This window comes from Oryx dammah, unplaced genomic scaffold (assembly GCF_014754425.2).
Source record: "Oryx dammah isolate SB20612 unplaced genomic scaffold, SCBI_Odam_1.1 HiC_scaffold_29, whole genome shotgun sequence".
Classification (NCBI taxonomy): Eukaryota; Metazoa; Chordata; class Mammalia; order Artiodactyla; family Bovidae; genus Oryx; species Oryx dammah.
In genome coordinates, this window is record NW_024070213.1 from 23,940,020 (window position 1) to 23,958,343 (window position 18,324).

Here is an 18,324-nt window from a genome sequence, read left to right on the forward strand (position 1 = left end):
TAAGGTCCTTCTAGTCAAGGCTATGGTTTTTCCTGTGGTCATGTATGGATGTGAGAGTTGGACTGTGAAGAAAGCTAAGCGCCAAAGAATTGATGCTTTTGAACTGTGGTGTTGGAGAAGACTCTTGAGAGTCCCTTGGACTGCAAGGAGATCCAACCAGTCCATTCTGAAGGAGATCAGTCCTGGGATTTCTTTGGAAGGAATGATGCTAAAGCTGAAACTCCAGTACTTTGGCCACCTCATGCAAAGAGTTGACTCATTGGAAAAGACTGATGCTGGGAGGGATTGGGGGCAGGAGGAGAAGGGGACGACAGAGGATGAGATGGCTGGATGGCATCACTGACTCGATGGACGTGAGTTTGAGTGAACTCCGGGAGTTGGTGATGGACAGGGAGGCCTGGCGTGCTGCGATTCATGGGGTCGCAAAGAGTCGGACATGACTGAACGACTGAACTGAACTGACTGAACTGAATATTCCATTGTATATATGTACCACAACTTGTTTATCCATTCATCTGACAATGGACATCTAGGTTGCTTCCATGTTCTAGCTATTGTAATAGTGCTGCAATGAACATTGGGGTACGTGTGTCTTTTTCAATTTTGGTTTCCTCAGAGTATATGTCTAATAGAGGGATTGCTGGGTCATTTAGACAATTAATAATTATCTGATAAATTGAAAATAGAAAATTGTGACCTCCATGTATGGCTCACATTATATTTTCATTGAAAGGAATACTTAAAAAGGACAGTACAACTACAAAGAGATCCTCCATTATTAATGGGAAACTATGATGATGTAGAAGATACATTTTCATGGGATGAAAACATTATTTCCTAAAGTATATTTCACAGAATCCCATTAGGTGCACCCCATAGCCAAATGAGTTTAGGCAACAGTTACTAATTCACAGCATTCATTAGCATAATATTGATGTTTGAATGAATGAATGCTTGTCTAATATTTACATGTTGTTTTCCAATCATTTGAAACATAATCATCTTTTAAAAATGATAACCAGTAGCAGTCTGCAGGCTCAAGAAAGGTGTTACTGCAGCAAATGCTGTTGAATTAAATGATCACCAAGTTCCTTTTGTCTCTGTTTATATAGACGGTACTTGTTTCAGTGTATGCATCCTTCTTTTCTAAAAAATCACTCCCTATTTTGCATAAAATATTTCATTCACTTTTCTAGGCTACTTGAAATGTCACCCATTAGATATGTTTGTGTAATCAGTTTTACTCCTAAAAAAATCCCTGATTTGCCCCATTTTCCAAAGAACGTATATATGGTGAAGGGTTCAAGGGACAGGTGGTGGTGGTTTAGTAGCTAAGTCATGTTCAACTCTTGTGACCCTATGGACTGCAGCCCGCCAGATTCCTCTGTCCATGGAATTTCCCCTGGCACTAATACTGGAGTGGATTGCCATTCCCTTCTCCAGGAGATCTTCCCAACACAAGGACTGAACTGGGATCTCCTGCATTGCAGGTGGATTCTTTACTGACTGAGCCACCTGAGAAGCAGAGGGGGAATACCAAAATGTGTGGGAAAGATGAGAGGTTGCTGGAAAGATGTTTATCCTTTTTGAAATGTTATTTTAAAAGTATTTCTCATCAAGGAAATTGCAGTTATGGGTTAACAGGCTGCCATGGACAGGCTGGGGAACCTAAATATGATTTATAGCTTTGTTTTCCAGGGAAATTGCATTCAATATCCCAAGAAGCCAATTTACAACCAAATGCTAGGAGCATAAATTGTAGTTGGACACTTCCTGTGTATAGATTGACTCAGAGGTTCAGGGAATAGAAGCAATCAATATCCTGTATTTGTTTCAATACCTACCTTGTTTTTCTCAATAAGCCCTTTGCTTCCCATAACAAGGAGAAGATGAAGAGGATGATAGAACAAAAGTTTTCTATGACAATGTTTATAGGCTGTCATAAATCATTAAGGAGCATCAAGAAGGCATCAACAAGCACGTTCCTAGATTGCTGAACAATGAGATTTTTTTCTTAAAAATACTCTGCCAGGGAATAAACCAAATTATTTTCTTCTATCATAAAATAGGTAAAGAAAGACTAGACAGACACATGTACACATGCACAGTCCAAAATTCGTAAGTTCAGGTGCTCATTTGTGTTTCTAAAGGAAAAGTAAAAAGGTCTTTGGGCCCAAAAAAGAACAGAATGACATTCACTTGCAATGGGTCTCTAGTGACTAGAGGTAATTCAGGCCAGGGAGCCCGAAATGACATAGGAGCATGGACAATTCAAATGAAACTGTTATTTTAAAATACAATATTGATACTTTATTAAGAGTGGGAAAAGTACAAATTAGAAACCTATTCTGAGATATTGAACATTTGTTTTAAATAGATTTCAGGATGGTTATCTTTGACATGTCCCCCTTGCTGAATTGCCAACTGAAAGCTCAGCATTCTTGAGATAGAATTCACATACAATAAATAGCCAATTTTAAGCTTACAAATTGATGAGCTTTAGAAAATGTATGTAGTCATATGACCATGATGGTAATCATAATGTAGGATAGTTTCTTCACCCTAGAAGGTTCACATGAGCCCCTCTATGGTCTATTCCACTTGTTACAATTAACATAGTTAAAGATATGATTAAATTTAAAGCTACCATCTTGCTCATGTTTTCTATTTAGCTCATCTGTTATTTTTTCCTTATTTCCTTTTTCTGTATTTTTTTGAATTTAGTATTTCTTCCATTTTATAAACACTATTGACTTATTAGCTGCATCTATGTTTTTGTTCTTGCTTTCGTTTTTGTTTTAAATGGTTGTTAGGTTTCCATGATACTCATTGAACTTATCATTGCTCATCTTCAAATAATATAATTAGAGTTTATCATCTTTTGTTTCACTGTACTCATGTTTCCACCTACTATCCTTACCCTTGGCTGCTTTTTAAATTTTTTTTTCATTGTTTTTCAGGAATTTAATTTTGATGTTCCTTGGTGTTGTTTCCTCTGCTTTTCATTACTTGACGTCTAGTGAGCTTCTTGGAGCTGTGGAGCTTATAATTTGAGAAAATTGCAGCCGTTATTTGTTCAAATCGTTCTTTATTCCCACCATCCCTTTCCTTTAGTTCTGGGAATCTAATTATATGTATGTTAGATTGAGTTTGTTTCAGATGCCATTGATTCTTTGTTTATTATTGTCTTGTTTCCTCTCTTTATTTTGGATTATTTCTAGTACTATGTCATTAAGTTCCCCTGTGATTTTTTTAGGACCTCATCTGGTGTTAATCCTAACATTTTGTTATTTCAGATACTGTATCTTCAATCTCTAGAACTTACAATTAAGCCTTGTTTGTATCTTTCATTTCTATCCTCATACTGTTCACATCTCTATCTTCTTAAGCATATGTATCATATTTACTTGTTTCTTAGTGCTGTCATCTGACATATCTTGGTCTGCTCCTGTTGACTGAATTTTCTCCTATTTATGAATCATATTTTCCTATTTCCCAGCATAAATGGTCATTTTTGACTAGATGCCAGACATTGTAATTTTTATCTTGAGTGCAGGATTCGTTGTATACCGTTGTATAGTGAATTGGGTGTTATTTCAGAATAAAATCAAGTTACCTGGACTCAGTTTGAAAAAAAAAATTCAGACATCCTTTTAAGCTTTCTTATGGCCTCTGGGTCTAGGGCTAATTTAGACCCATAATTAACACAATATGCTTTTGAAGTCCTGCGTATTACCTGATGCCCTGTGTATTACAAGGTGTTTTCACCCTGGCCAGTGGGAATACAAATACTATTGTCAGCCCTATGTATGCACCTCCCAATTTTTGGCCTATTTCTTTCCAGGGCTTTTTTCTCCAAACTTGAGGAATTTTTTCTCATCATGCAAAGATCCATACTCAGCCAAAGGCTATAAGGAACCCTTCTGAAGATCTCTCTACGTGTGTGCTTGTACTCAGTTGCTTCAGTCATATCAGACTCTTTAGGACCCCATAGACTGAAGCCCACCAGAATCCTCTGTCCCTGGGATTTTCACAGCAAGAATACTGGAGTGGGTTGCCATTTTCCCCTCCCAGGGATCTTCCATACCCAGGGATCAAACCCACATCTCTTGTGCCTCCTTATTTGAAAGGGTTCTTTACCATTGAGCCTTTCTAAGCATTTTATCCAATAGGGTCTTATCAACTTGGCCTCCCCAAACTCCGATTTTTGTCTTCTCAACTCAGTACAACTGCCAGGCTCTGTTTTGAAATATATTACTTCTTGGAACCTGCCATTTGGCAGGAAACTGGAACGACTATAAGGTTTACCTCATTCTTTCCTTTCTCTCAGGGATTGTCATACTGTACTGCTTGTCATTCAAAGACTGAACACCATTGTTTCAAATATTTTGTCTGGTTCTTTCTAGTTGTTTAATATGTAAAAACGTCTGGTCTGGTCCCTGTTACTCCATCATGGCCAGATGAATGATATAATTTTAACACTGAAAATAAGACTCTGTGCCTACTGAAGCAAAGTGAATCTTGCTTCATTCCCATTCATACACTTAGTAATATTAACTTATTTAGAAGTGACATCAGCAGGATGACTGAATAAGCTGTCTCTCGCATATATCTTCCCCTCGGCAACAATAATTTGACATCACTACCCGGGTGGCTGAGTGGTAAAGAATCTGCCTGCCAGTGCAGGAGATGCAAGAGATGTGTGTTTGATGCCTGGGTCAGGAAGATTCCCTGGAGAAGGCAATGGCACCCACTCCAGTATTCTTGCCTGGAAAATCCCATAGACGGAGGAGCCTGGCAGGCAACAGTCCATGGGTTCACAGAGAGTCAGACAGGACTGAACACACAGCACTCGCATGGACAAAAGTGTCTTCGTGGGAGCTTTGGGATCCAGATTGGAGGCTGTGAAACTGAAGTGTAGTCAAAGACTGAGGGCCATTTTAAGAAGGCAGTTCACCATATGGCTGACTGGTGAACTGTGGTCCTGCCTACAGACAAACAGTTCTATACCCATAAGAACTCAGCTACAGCCCCTTTGGGTTTGGATCTGTTACCAGCACCAGATACTGAGGAAGCCTGGAGGAGTGACGCCCACCTGTGCACTGGATAACAAAAGAGGCTCATGAACCCTCTCCAGCCCCTCTTGACCACAGTCTGAGAACCCCCAAAGGTAAGCCTCTGAAACTTAGTCCAAATGCAAACTCTGAAAGGGTCTTGTACCTGGGCTCCAGTCCATTCCAGCCAGAGTCCATAAACAATCCTGATGGCTCAGGAACCCTGCAGAAAACACTCCTGTCTGCACCCCTGGAGATCTTGAAAGGGCCTTACACTGGGGATCTAAGGACCTAAGCGTCCCCATCGACAGATGAGTGAACAAAGAAAAGGAGATGCATACGTACACTACTGAATATTATTTCACCAGGCAAAAGAAGAAATCTTGCCATTTGCAGCAACGTGGATGGACCTTGAGGGTAGTAGCCTAAGTGAAATAAGTCGGAGAAAGACAGTATCATGTGATTTCACTTACATTAGAATCTTTAAAAAAGCCAAACCAAAGTGGAATGGTGGTTGCCAAGGATGGGAAGTACGGGAAATGGGGAGATTTTGGTCAATGTGTACAAAGTTCCAGTCAATCATCCAGTTATAAAATAAAAAGTTCAGGGAATCTAATATTCAGTATGATGACTATAGTTAAAAATACTGTATTTGACAGTTGCTGAGATAGTAAACCTTAAGTAGTCTCACGACAAAAAAGAAAAGGTATTACTGATACAGGAAGCTTGGGGCTGGTGCACTGGGATGACCCGGAGGGATGGTACGGGGAGGGACGTGCGAGGGTGGTTCAGGATGGGGAACACGTGTACGCCCGTGGTGGATTCATGTTGATGTGTGGCAGAACCAATACAATATTGTAAAGTAATTAGCCTCCAATTAAAATAAATAAATTTAAATTTAAAAAAAAAGAAGGTAATTATGTGAGGTGATAAACATGATAAGAAATATTATTGTGGTCGCAATATACACATGCATTAAATCATCAGGTTGTACACCTTAAACTGGCACAATGTTTTGTCAATTACATCTTAGTAAGGCTGGGGAAAAAGAGACACTACCTTCTAAGCACAAACAGAAAATCTTCCTTCTGATTCTATTTTTAGACCAAATAGTTACATAGTCCCAGAGTACAGTAATGCCCAAATAAAAAAATTTATTCTTAATTTTGATCACCTCAGGGAGTATCACTACTCCAGTCACAAAGAAGTAAGCTTACCACTCTTATTATTGTACATAATTCAGGGTGTACATAATTACATGAAAATAAAGAGCATATGTTCTCTGAAAAAAAATCATGTTATAATAGGGGTAATTATTACATATTATTGGGCTCAAATTTTAACATAGCATGGTTCTAGAGCATGAACAAACAGACCAATGAAACAGAACAGTCTCCAAACAGACCCATATATATGGGAATACAGAATTCACTAAATGTAACATGCCAAACCTATGGAGGAAAAAAAAAATTACTTGTCCTTTTTCTTCTCAGACTCTCCAAATAAGTGATTAGCTCAACAACTTTACCCTTAATTCAACTTTACTTTGATTAAATTTGGCCCAATGAACTGACTACTTTCCTTATCCTCAAAGTGGACAGAGGCTGTTTTAATAAGAAAGCTTGTTTGTTATCACACTTGGAATGCAAGATGTTGTGTTTATTTACGTCTATGTCTTTTAAATATTATTTAAAAGAAAGATCCTGCCTTCTCTCAGTGCTGTGAGGCACATGAGTACAAACACAATATACAGAAAAAAGTCTTTTAACTGTTGAAAGAAAAACAATTACAAGAAAGCAAATATCGGTAGTGGTAGTGTGGTAATAACAACACATCATCACTGTTCAAGAATACACAGGTTTCTGTCATGTGTAAAAGAACCAATGCGTTTATAATATTCATTTGTGGAGAAGCCTGAGGCATGAGAGGAATAACTAATTTATATTTGTGCAATCTCAAGTTCTTCTGTAATTACCAGTTGGGACTTCTGCCAGCAGTTCTGTGTTTTAACAGATCTGGATTTGTATACATCTGGCTAAGGAAGATGCTGGTATTGGAGACTCTAAAGTTCACTTCGTTAGTGTTTGACCTAAGAGAGCATCCAGATATTACAGTAGGCCTCCTTAGCAGCATATTCTTAATGGGCACTGGCTGAGTTTCATCCCCAAGTATAGCATGAGAGAATGAAAGAGATTGTATTTCTAGAAGATGCCATTTTAAAAACAAATTTTCTCTGCTTTCATTTTCCCTGCCCTGTCTAAATGGACATTACTGAAAATGCATCACAGCTAAGTTACTTACTTGGTCCTTTAACATGTAGTTACCTAAACTTGTAGTTTTATGAATAGATGTGACATGTTTTCTTTACTTCTGAATCCCTTATCTTTTTTTCTTTCTCTTAATCCCTTCTCTCTCCTCACCTTCTTTTTCTCTTCTTGAAGAATGATATATGTGTCTCTCTAAACTCGTAATTACTACATTACCTTCACCTTTCATGTCTCCATATTTTGGTTCCATGCTATTCCTTTCGATTAGATACTTTTACCATCTTTCTTTCCTAGATAACTTGTATGTACAGGTGACCCTTGCACAACATAGGGTTGAACTGCATGGGTCCACATACGTGTGGATTTTTTTTTTTTTTGAACAAATACATTGGAAAGCTTTTTGGAGGTTTGCAACAATTTGAAAAAACTTGCAGATAAAACACATAGCCTAGAAATATAGAAACAAGAAAAAATATGTCATGAATACATTAAAAATATGTAGATATGGAGATCATATAGGTATAAGGTGAGTGATATTTACTATAAAATTAATAATGTGTTAGTTTTCTTACCACTTATAACTTTGTTTTCAAAGAATCACATTACAGTACAATATACCTCTCTCCCCAAATTGAAGAAACTATGTATCAGCTTATTGTCATGGGTAACAGGTTTTTGAAAAATGTGAATTTTCCAATACTGTGTTATGAATTTGACTGTAATACTGTACACCATACAAATTTTATAATGAGTCATTCATTGTGTATAGGCTACACCAATATGAAGCAATTATACTGATTACATTAGGCTACTATAAAGGAATCATATTGCTGCTTCTTCATTATCAATGCATGAAATAAACAAAATTTTTTTCACAGATTTTTCCATTGTTGACATCAAATATAATACATATAACATCTACAGTGCTTCATAACACATAAGACTATATTTCTATATGTACTATAGAATGATTCATTTTATAAACAGATGACATAAACTTATAGTATTGATGAACACAGTGCATGTATACATGTTCAGTTGCTCAGTTGTGTCTGACTCTTTGTGACTCTGTGGACTGTAGCCCACCACAGTACAGTGTTGTAACTGTGTTTTCTCTTCCTTACGATTTTTTAAATAACATTTTCTCTAGCTTAGTTTATGTAAGAATACAATATATAATGCATAAAGTATACAAAATATGTGTCAGTCAACAGTTTATATTATTGGTAAGGCTTCTGGTCAACAGTAGGCTATTAGTAGTTATGTTCTGGAGAAGTCAAAAGTTACACATGGGTTTTTAACTGTGTGAAGAGTTGGCACCCATAGCCCCCCCCACTGTTCAAAGGTTAACTGTATTCTTCAAGGTTCAGATCAGAAACCATCAGATAGACTAATGTGTCGTTACATGTCCAGTTTATCTATAAATATTTGTTCACGAATAAATGAAAGCATAACTGAAACAGCTGTTATTGTTATTTAGTTGTTAAGTTGTGTCTGACTCTTTTGTGATCCCACGGACTGTAGCCTGCCAGTCTCCTCTCTCCATGGGATTTCCCAGGCAAGTATACCGGAGTGGGTTGCCATTTCCGTCTCCAGCGGATTTCCTGACCCAGGAATGGAACGCTGTCTCTTGCATTGGCAAGTGGATTATTTACCACTGAGCCACCAGGGAAACCCAATGAATAAAACAAATCTTCCCTAAATTTGCTCCTTTCTGTTTCTTCATACTGATGACTCAAGAATAAGTCTACTAAGACACAATGGTGGATCACAGTATAGGCTTACAGTCTGACTTTGCCTCTCTGAATTCAAATCCTAGCTTTACCCACTAAATAGCTGTGCAAACTTGTTTTCCCTTTTGGCTCAGTATCTTCATCCTTACAACTGTGACCATAATACTATCTCTTGCATAGGGGTATTGTGAGAATATGATGAGATAAGACATGAAGGGCCTACAATAGCATGTAAGGACTCTAAAAATAGTGATTATTATGAACAGGTGCTTATTTCTTTGCATCACATTCAATAAGTCATCAACTCTGCAATCCAATAGTCTTCCAAAATCTCTCCTAAAATGGCAAACTTCTCATGTTACCACAAGAAAGACTGTCTGAATGTGACAGAATGTGAAAATTATGCTTTTTATTATATTCACATGAAATAGTCAATTACACTGAGTTGTCCAAATGCATTGGTGAATTAAAGCCTCCAACTTTTACAAAGTTTTATACATATATCTATGCATTTATAAATACACACATATGTAAAAGATATATATTTTCTTCTAAAATAAAGTGCCCAAATCTTTATATATGGGGGCATAATAGGGGAAAAAAGAATCATAAAGCTTTATCAGTTATAGACCGTTTCACAATATAAGAATCTATTTTATACACATTTATTCAGGTATAGTGAACTCTAACCACTCACTCTTTTCTGAATTCCAAGCGAATTAATTTATCCAATATATTAGAAGCCATGTAGCCAGTTTAAATGAATCAGAGGCTAATTCTTCTTACTGTGCCTGGCACAGAACCTGGGCTCCCCAACAGAAGAGTAGTTAAGCATCATTTTTAATTCCCCTGTTTATTTGAATGTTGTCTTTCTGCTAAGATGATAAACATAGAAAGAAATGTAAATGAATAAATCTAATTTATAAGAATCCAATTCTAAATCCTCTATTAGCATCCTAGAATCCAATTCTAAATCCTCTATTAGCATTCAATAAAGTCAGGGTTTGCTGAAAAAATTCCGTTTGTCTTTATTTCACCCTGGGCTTGATGAGAAATGGCCTGGCAGATTTGAAATGAGGGGTCCTGCTGTCTCTGTTATAGTTAAGTCTTGTTGGAATCACAGAAGAATAATTAGGATGCAATGATCAACAAACAGATCAAGGAGACAGTCAACTCAAAGTGAAATGAAACTCTCTGTGACAATGGAAAACTTCGTGAGTGCATGTTTGAATTTAAGAACAGAACAAAGGTTAAAGAAAAACTAGATGGTTTAAGATCATTCAGAAAAGCCTCACTTCGAATAGAAACTAAGGCTCTATTCTTCAGTACAATGTCTCAGCTACCCCTTACTGTGTGTTCTATTGCGTGCATGCATGCTAAGTCGCTTCAATTGTGTCTGACTCTTTGTGACCCTATGGACTGTAGCCCACCCGGCTCCTCTGTCCATGGGATTCTCTCAGGCAAGAATATTGGAGGGTTGCCATGCCCTCCTCTAGGGGATCTTCCCGATCCAGGGATCAAATCAACATGTCTCCTCTATTGGCAGGCAGGTTCTTTACCACTAGCGCCACCTGGGAAGCCCTGTATTTTCTGTTATCTTAGATTTTTAGGATGATCATTTGTAGGTTTTGACAAGGAATAGAATTTAAAACATTTTTGAAAAGACTTCAACCTATGGAAGCAAGGTGAAGATGCCTAAAAATAGCTTAATACAAACCCAGCCATTTTAGAATCTAGTGATTACATGTTCAAACTGCAATACAGCATGTTTTATTCAAGCAGGCAAAAGAGAGATTGTCAGCACTGAAATCGCATTAAAACACTCTGCAACTTCCCAACATACGGAAGGCTGGGACCAGTGGGAAGCCCAAACTTTTCCGAGTCAGAACAAGGAATGTAGTATCTTCTTTTCTTTGGAGGAAGAAAAAGGGCAAGAAAATGTTTCCAATTACCCAAACCCACCTGAGCAGGGTCTTCCCAAGGATGGAGCTGCCTAACTGCTGATTTTGGTGAGCATCTTATTAATGGCTTGCTTGACGTGCGTGGTGGAGCTGCGTCGCCTCGTCTTGCCCTGGACCATCCTCCGGCGACGTACCTCTCGACACAGCTCGTAGAATATCTCCGTGATGTTCCCTTCTCCAGTGCAGGCAGAACACTCATAAAAAGCACATGCCAGTTCTGTGGCCAGCTTCTCCCCTTCTTCTGTACTGACCTGTCTGGAGTGGTCCAAGTCAGCTTTGTTTCCAACCAAGATGAGAGTCACGTTCTTGGGCTTTTTGATCTCATCCAGGATGTTCTTAAGTGGCAGCACTTCCTCAAAACTTCCTCGGTCAGTAATGTCATAGACCAGCACAAAGCCTTCCCCCCATCGCATGTGTCCTTCCCTCTGAATGGTGTCTTCCTGTTGGCAGGGAAAAAATAGCAGTCGGGAGAACTGGAAGTAATTGCAGTGTATAGATGCTGCAATTGCTAACAGTGATCCTTTTAACAACCATTCTTTACATTCAGCAGTGTTGGAAATTCTTGGTAGACTGCCTGAACCAGCTGACCCTCTCAGTTTGGAACAGAAGCATAACTTATGGAACTAAACATTTTCTAACTGTGTGGAACCTACCTTTGTGATTCTAACTTTTTCTTGCCACATCATTAAATGTGTAATTGCAAGGACTATAAAGAAATTATCCTCCTAGTTGAGCACACTGCCTCTGAGATTTTTCATCACAATTAAACAATTGGCCAATAGGTAATAAACAAGTAGACCTTACCCCATCCTCTGAGATCAGAATTAGAGGCATGAGTGAATGGTTTTGATTTTGTTTTGTTTTTTAATCTTCTTTTCTTCAGATTAGAGACAATTAGCCACCAAAACAAAAGTGAAAAATTACATACAGTCTAAAAGCTAGGGGATTTGGGCTTCATTTTCTATCTCAGCACCTTTGATATACTATGCAGTCTCAATAATGATAGAAACTCAATTGCAGTGATTCTCAAAAGGGGTGATCCCTCCTTCTTAAGAAGGTAGCATTTGAAAGCATTCTGAAGCAGGTGTGATTTGAAAATGTATTGCCATTGTAGGCTCAAATGACTTCTCCAGGCATGTATTTTCCTGCTGTCTCTCTCTTTAGAATCAGTACCGGAAGGTGAGAGCATATATAGGGAGCAGGTAGTGATGAGAAGTAAAACTGTATAACTAGCTGCAAATATATTTCTTGGATTAAATAGTTTTATCAAGTAGTAGGAATCCCAGGGATGGGGGCGGGGGGAGCCTTGTGGGCTGCCGTCCATGGGGTCACACAGGCTTGGACACGACTGAAGTGACTTAGTAGTAGTAGTAGTAGTAACTGAAAAGCACTATGATATCCTTCACCTTCCTAACTCATTCTTAGGGGTCACCACTATCCCTGGGAGGGCTTCCCTTATGGCTCAGCTGGTAAAGAATCCACCTGCAATGCGGGAGACCTGGGTTCAATCCCTGGGTAGGGAAGAACCCCTGGAGAAAGGAAAGGCTACCCTCTCTGGTATTCTGGCCTGGAGAATTCCATGAACTGTATAATTCATGGAGTTGCAAAGAGTCGGACACAACTGAGCAACTTTCACTTCTTTCATCTCTTGGGAACCAAGCCTTCCTATAAACTGTTTATAATTTCAGAACTGACTGGCTGCAAAGCAAATGTATATTAGTTTCATTTTAAAATAAGTTGTTAGCATTCAGTGATGTGGCTCAAATTTTTAATCTGATGTGATGAGGTTTAGAAAGAATATTACAGAAAAGATTCTTAAAATAAAGTATTCTGAAAAAAGATTCTAAGGTTATATAAGTCGAGAATATAAATATTGTAGATTTCTTTAAGATTCAACTTATATATAAGCATATTAAAGGTGCTGAGAACTTCTCCAGTAAAGATATATATTTAACTTGATCAGAGTATTTAAAAACACATTTAACAATGAAAACCTAATATTAATATCTTGTGATCTCCCCATAATAGAGGTGAGCAATTATACTTTAGATGATAGCATATGAATGTTAGGGTATTTTCAAAACCCTTTTGGAGCACTGAGTAATTTATATAAGAACACATATATAAGCTATTGCAAATAAACTAATATAAAGCATAACTAGATAATTAAGTCTTTAGGCATCATTAGTTAACTATAGAAAAGTGTCTTAATTCTGTTCATATTATGCACATCTCATTTTATTTATCCAGAAATATTAGAGCTGAATTCCTTTTCACCTGCCCAGCAGTATCTAGTATCTCCATGGTGACAACTTCATCATCAATGGTTGCTTGGTGTCGGTAGGTTGATTCTGAGGGAATGAGCAAAACGAAGGCAAAATGGTAAATAAATGCATAATTAGATTTGATCCTTGAAATTATAAATTAGTCTCCAATGTATACCTGTTTCCAGAGCATTAAAAAAACATGCAGCCTAAGGGGTGGAAAACGGTGCCATTTTTATACCCTTAAGTTCTTGGGAGTAACAGATTCTAATATGGGATCCACAGATGCTCAGGTTATAGCGTGGGAGATTCCCTTTTTCTATTATTTTATTCTCCTGTGAGGCAAGCTTTCTAATACTCTTTTCTCTCTAAAATGAGACTTCCACATTCTAAAAAGAGAAAGTGATTTCCATAAGGGCATTCTACCTTGAGACTTCTAAAAATACAGTTTATGGAATCATGTTAATTCCTGTTCCTGACAAGATGGCAGACAGGAGCTGCTCATTTCCATCTAGATCTCCACTCTAAGAATGTATTAAACATTAGAGGGAGGCAGATCGCTATTCATGTAAAAAACGACTGTGGAAAGCTAGGAGGAATCCTTGGGGTGGTAGAAGGTGGTTGGACCTGGGTGTTCAGGGATTGGTAAGGAACGGTCACCCACAGTAGAAGACCAAGGGAGAGAGAGAACAAAGCTGAGGTAGAGAGGCTGCTTAGTACCAGTTGAAGGCTGGTGGCTTAGACAGTAAAGAATCTGCCTGCAATGCAGGACAGATTGCCTGCAATCGAATCTATGTTCCATCCCCAGGTTGGGAAGATCACCCAGAGAAGGGAAGGGCTCCACACTCCAGTATTCTTGCCTGGAGAATTCCATGGACAGAGAAGCCTGGAGGGCTATTGAGTCTACAGAGGTTGCAAAGAGTCTGGCAAGACTGAGACTAACACACTTTCACTTCAAGATAATATCAGAGTAATCTTCAAGCTCTGCTGGGGTCAGAAGTCAGGAAGAATACAACCACTAGGTGGCTCTGAGTGTTCTGACATGAAACAAAAACCAGGCATTAAAATGGTGTTGCTCTATATGAAAACGAAACAAATGACATAAAGCACTCCCTACATGATTGACTGAGTTGATGAAGTTCAGGGTGAAACATTCTCCCAGAAATTACTAGCAAGTGATAAAAAGAAGGAAAATATGAAAGCAAAATATAAGAGGTATGGATAAAAGAAATAGACATGTTATTTTCACCTATAAAATGAGCCTCAGAGAATAAAATACATAGAAGAGTGGAAAATAGTTGAAGCTGAGGCTGCAGTAACTGAGAATTTCCCAGGACTAGAGCCACTGAACGACTTCACATTAAAAGGACTATTAGTATAGAATAGATAAACAACAGGGCTCTGTATAGCACAGGGAACTATAGCCAATATTCTGTGATAAACCATAATGGGAAAAGAATATGAAAAAGAATGTTTAGATATGTATAACTGAATCACTTTGCCAGACAGCAGAAATTAACACATTGAAAATTGACTATACTTCAATAAATAACAGTTATAAAAAAAGACTGACAGGACACACAAGGGGAAAAGCCCCAATTTCAACCTAATACAACAAAATGTAAAGATATCAATGACAAAGAGGAAAATTTTAAAAGATCTAGAGAAAAAAATAGTCCATCACCTACAAAAGCCTGTGACTCAGATTGACACTGGACTTCTCATCAGCAAAACAGAATTCAAGATCTTAATGGAGTCAAGCAAAGCGACAAAACTATACCAGAAGCAATTCAGAACCACAATTCTAGATAACACCAAAATACCAGGGTCGAGATGAGGGAAGAGACCAGAGGCAGGTTTGAGAGAGTTAATGTACTTGTATTATTCCAAATGATGATATAATAAAAAGGTATTTAGAACAGAAAAAAGTGAACAAATTATTCAACTCAATAATTAGAAGAGTAAAACAAAGCAAATTCAAGAAGATATGAGAAAAGTAAAACAGAAAATAGCAGAAAAAATTAGATAAGGTTAACAAAAGCAAAGCATGGCACTTGAAAAATTTAAAAAAGTAGATGGGGGGAGAGCTAAAGATCAGAGAAAACTAACTAGTAAATTAAGAGAGAAGGTGCAAACAAAAATGAGCATAAAAATAGGAAGTAACTACACATTCTGCTGGAATAGAAATAAAATAACGTTATGAACTGTACACCAAACAAATTTCAAAGCCTGATTAATTCTTTGAGGAAAAAATGCACAGGTTGGTACAATGAGAAATAAGACACTTAACTAGGTCAATAGCCTGTGAAATTTAAATGCTAACTGTAGATTTCTTATGAGAAAAAATGACTACCCAATTGGCTTTATAGATTTCTATTAAATATTAAACAAGTTGTTCTAGGGGAAAAAGAAAGGATAGCTACCCACTACATGAATTCCAACAAGAATATTAGAAAAGTAATAAGAAGAGAAGAGAAAAAGAAAAAAAAATGTAGGTTCATTTCATTTTTGAACATAGATTCAAAAATTCTAAAAAAGTAATATCCAGTTGAATCCAACAGTATAATAAGAAAAATACATCATAAAATAGTAGAGTTTATTTCAGGAATACAAAGTGTTTATAACTATCAGTGCTATTAACACATTAAAGAACTAAAGAAAAATCACGAGTACCTCTATAGGTAGATCTATAGCATGATAAAATGTATACAAATTTAAAATATGTGCATATATAGAATTTTTTTAAAAATATGTAACAACTAACACATACTGCTTACCTTTTGAACACAAATTGTTCTAAATGCCTTACTCATGTTAACTTATTTATTCCTTACAAATATTTCATGAAGTATGTAATACTATCAGAGCTATTTTATGTGAAGAAACTGCAGCACAGCAACATTTAATAAGTTGCCAAAGGTCACACAGATGTTAAGTGATAAATGGTACAGTTAAGACTGGAGCTCAGAAGACTGGCTTTGGGAATTTAGACTTTGAACCACTGTGCTAAGTATCAACTGTATTAAATTATATGCCTTTGGGAACAGAGGAAGGCAATGGTGTCAGAAAAAGACATGCAGGAAAAATAAAGTGAAGAAATAGAAAGCATTTACATACGTATGACATGGTGCTAGGAATAGAGCAACATGATTGACTTAAGTATTAACTCAATTATTTGCCCCTGAAGTACTCAAGTTACTAACCAATCAACCAACTAAATAAACCTAGAAATTTCTTTCCTACCAGGGTAACCGGTAAGCCATTGCTTTTATTGTTTCCTATAATCTATCTACCTACCTATTATCTATCTCATGTTTCTTTCTTCAACTCATCAACTATCTTACAGTTCTTTCTTGACCAGTTTTATGTTACTTTGCTGTAAATCTAATCTCCTACCCAAAATACAAACCACAGAAAGGAAGCTTAGCTAAGCAGTGTAACCTAGCCATCAGTCGTGTGTGATGATCATTCACAAAGGAACGACACACTGCAGATGTATTTTCTGAAAAATAAAAGTGTAAAATGAGGTTATGTTTGTTTTATTTTTTTAGACTCCACGTATAAGTGATAGGATATAGCATTTGTCTCTATCTAACTTATTTCACTAAGTAGGTCCATCGATGTTGTGGCAAATGGCAAGATTCAATTCTTTTTTCATGGTTGAGCAATATTCCATTGCCTGCATGTGTACATGTATATATCTCACATCTTCTTTATCCATTTATCTGTCAGTGGACATTTTAGGTTCCTTCTTTATTTTGGCTATTGTAAATAACTGTACAGCACAGAGAATATAACCAATATTTTATAATAACTTTATATAGTGTGTAATCGATAAAATATCAAATCACTATGTTATACACTTGAAACTAATATAGTTTTGTAAGTCACTATTTGTCAATTTTAAAAAAGTGAAAATGAGATTATGTTCAATATATTTTAATAAGTGTATTTTACATTATCATCATTCTCTTGTAATACGTAATCCTTACAGGGTATGTATGATTCTCAATTCTAGATCATTCCACTCCCCTCTGTTATATTAAATGGGAGATTATAGTTTTGTATAATTGAATGCTCTAAAATACCACTGACAGCCACTACTCATTTCTAAGTGTTCTCTCAATTATTTCCTTTTCATCTTCTGGGCTCCAGTCTGAAGAGGAGAAGCCCAGAGGGGAGTGCAGATGCTAGGATCTATGCCCTTTTTGTTTCTCTCTCCACTGCTCTGCTGTGACCTTTGTGCTGCTTTCCCTTTTAAAGGACTGGCATCAGCCCTGGAGCCTGGAAAACAGAGTTCTGGGCTTTAGTCCATCTCTTTGCACCACAAGTTGTCTGACAGACAGGGACATTTTTCTGAGTTGCCTCCATGCTAAATAGGATATGTATTTCAACCACAGAAGGCCACAGTAGGGGGGAATAAAATATAAAGAAAATGGTATGAAGTTGTGTGATTCTTTGGCTGTTTGTTAACTGAAATGAAAATGATGAAAGGCAGGAAATGAGGGAATGTCGGCCACAGACAGCAGCGGGAGGCAGCAGTGATTTCATCTAAGCTGAACACTGGTTTCACGCCATTGGAAGATTTTCTTTAAGTCCCTTCTCTCTCTCTCATTAGGAATTCATGGCTACATGTAAAACAGTGGAAATATTGCTTACAGAGGCAAAATGTACATCGGTGTGCTAGCTTTTCTGAAGATAATTCTAAAAAATGCACTAAGTACTGTTAGAATGGAATGAAACTCTACTATTCATTCTGGAAGTTAAGAAAAAATGTGTAAGTTTTTGTTAAGGAAGTTAAGAAAAAATGGAGAATGGAAATACTTTTTGTTCATATTCACAAAAAAATGATCATTTTAGTCTTTTTTTCTTGAAGGATAAGGGGATGATTGTTTAAGAGATGCTTCAAAATGAACCAAATATTGGATACTGTAAGATCAAGAGTTGACATCACCTATTCAATGGACATGAACTTAGGCAAACTCCAGGAGATGGTGAGGGACAGGGAAGACTGGTGTGCTGCAGTCCATGGGGTTGCAGTCGGA

General features: G+C 37.2%; 1 protein-coding gene across 2 annotated transcripts in view; it reads right to left on the reverse strand.

Moving 5' to 3' along the window:
• Positions 1 to 6,183: 6,183 nt before the first annotated feature.
• The window catches only part of RERG (RAS like estrogen regulated growth inhibitor), a 138,926-nt gene continuing 126,785 nt past the window's right edge, over positions 6,184 to 18,324 (reverse strand). For both annotated transcript variants that reach the window (XM_040235254.1, XM_040235253.1), the window contains exons 4-5: positions 13,293 to 13,366; positions 6,184 to 11,455 (exon numbers count right to left, since the gene is read on the reverse strand). In XM_040235254.1, coding sequence (XP_040091188.1) covers positions 11,048 to 11,455; positions 13,293 to 13,366 — 482 coding nt within the window. In that variant the 3' untranslated portion in view covers positions 6,184 to 11,047. The remainder of the gene's footprint in view (positions 11,456 to 13,292; positions 13,367 to 18,324) is intronic.